Raw genomic sequence first — 2,024 nt, forward strand, 5'->3', positions numbered from 1 at the left:
AGGTTCACGAAGACGGAGTTCCAACATGTTCCTAGAATCCAGAATGAGTTCGCTGATGTATTAGCCACCCTGTCATCTATGATACAACATCCAGACAAAAACTTCATTGATCCCATTCTAGTAAAGATCTATGATCAGCCAGCTTATTGTGCCCATGTTGAAGAGGAAGCAGACGGAAAGCCCTAGTTTCATGATATGAAGGAATATTTGGCAAAAAGAGAATACCCAGAACTTGCAAGTCATACTCAGAAATGCACACTTCGGAGGTTTTCCAATAATTTCTTTACAGCGGAGGAATCCTATATAGGAGGACTCTTGATTTGGGATTACTAAAGTGTGTCGATGCAAAGGAAGCATCCGGGCTACTAGAAGAAAGTCACGCTGGGACCTGCGGTCCACATATGAACGATTTCGTCTTAGCAAAGAAGATACTCCAAGCTGGTTACTTTTGGATGACCATGGAAACGGACTGCATCTAGTATGTCTGGAAATGCCACCGCTGTTAGATACATGCGGACATGATAAAGGTACCTTCAAATGGGCTTAATGCAACAAGCTCACCATGGCCATTCGCCGCTTGGGGGATGGATGTTTTTGGACCAATCGAGCCTGTCGCTTCCAATGGACACAGATTTATCCTGGTAGCAATTGACTATTTCACCAAATGGGTTGAAGCAGTATCTTACAAAGTAGTAACCAAGAAAGTTGTGGCAGACTTTGTTCGCGACCGTATTGTTTGTCGATCCAGAATTCCAGAGTCAATCATTACTGATAATGGATCCAACCTCAACAGCGACTTGATGAAAGCTATGTGTGAAACCTTCAAGATCAAAAACAAGAATTCCACAGCCTATGGGCCGCAGATGAATTGAGTTGTAGAAGCCGCCAACAAGAATATCAAGAAGATATTGAGGAAAATGATAGAGAAGCATAAGGAGTGGCACAAGAAGTTATTGTTTGCTTTATTAGGGTATCGCACCACCGTCTGCACATCAACCGGGGCAACCCCCTATATGCTGGTTTACAGTACAGAGGCAGTTATTCCCGTTGAGGTAGAAATTCCCTCCCTAAGGATCATGCAGGAAGCTGAGCTCGGCGACGCAGAGTGGGTGAAAAGTCGTTATGTGAAACTAGCCCTTATAGACGAAAAAGGAATGAATGCAGTTTTCCATGGTCAACTTCATCAGAACAGAATGTCCATAGCCTTCAACAAAAGAGTCAAGGCGAGACGGTTCGCACCGGGGCAACTGGTGTTAAAGAAAATTTTCCCGCATCAAGATGAAGCCAAAGGGAAGTTCTCTCCCAACTGGCAGGGTCCATACATGGTTCACCAGGTTCTGACAGGAGAAGCCCTCATACTCGCAGAAATGGACGGAGAAGTTTGGCCAAAGGCAATTAATTCAGATGCAGTCAAACGTTACTATGTGTAACTTTCATGCTTTCCTTATTGATGTAATTGAACTACGCCTGACCTGATTCCCGTTTAAGAGGGGATACGTAGGTAGCCCTATGGGTTCTGTCACAATTTAATAAAATTTTCATCTCCCCCGAAATTGGAAACTGGGGCAGAATTTCGAGGAGGACCCTCAAAATTCTGAAGCGATTTTAGCTGATCGTCGCAAGCAACCGTTAGAAGCGTCAAATCATCAAACTGGGGAAGAATTCTGAGGAGGACCCTCAAAATTCCGTAGCAATATAGGGTGCAAAGTCCTGAACCACGTCGCAGTCGTCGGTTCATCTAAAAGTTGTTCTTACTTATATACTTATGTCATATTTTTACTAAATCATGCATGTTTATTACTAAAATTATCTTGTTTAGTAACGCTACCCCAATGATACAAACAGTATCACCAAGCTAAGTGGGTCAAGCAGCGCCAGCGCCAACGGGGATACGAACTAAACTTCCCCCTTTACAAAACTCACGATTTTTCTTTGGATGCAGGCACTTGGATTGCAAAACCATCGAACATACTATACACTCACAAGATAAACATTGTTCAGGAATACAACTCTCAGAACCGTTG

General features: G+C 43.4%; 1 protein-coding gene across 1 annotated transcript; it reads left to right on the forward strand.

The window, feature by feature from the left end:
• Positions 1 to 518: 518 nt before the first annotated feature.
• Positions 519 to 1,430, forward strand: LOC138889612 (uncharacterized). Its single transcript, XM_070172942.1, has 2 exons — positions 519 to 734; positions 1,188 to 1,430. The coding sequence occupies exons 1-2, from the start codon at positions 519 to 521 to the stop codon at positions 1,428 to 1,430; spliced, it is 459 nt and encodes a 152-aa protein (XP_070029043.1).
• The last annotated feature ends 594 nt before the right edge of the window (positions 1,431 to 2,024 follow it).

Source organism: Nicotiana sylvestris, chromosome 4 (assembly GCF_000393655.2).
Source record: "Nicotiana sylvestris chromosome 4, ASM39365v2, whole genome shotgun sequence".
NCBI lineage: Eukaryota > Viridiplantae > Streptophyta > Magnoliopsida > Solanales > Solanaceae > Nicotiana > Nicotiana sylvestris.

Bases quoted from the DNA above. Each gene is read 5' to 3' on its own strand.
- LOC138889612 (XM_070172942.1), top strand. From the start codon at position 519: ATGATAAAGGTACCTTCAAATGGGCTTAATGCAACAAGCTCACCATGG. The intron at 735-1,187 runs GTTTGTCGATCC...CAACTTCATCAG, and splicing joins ACTTTGTTCGCGACCGTATT to AACAGAATGTCCATAGCCTT.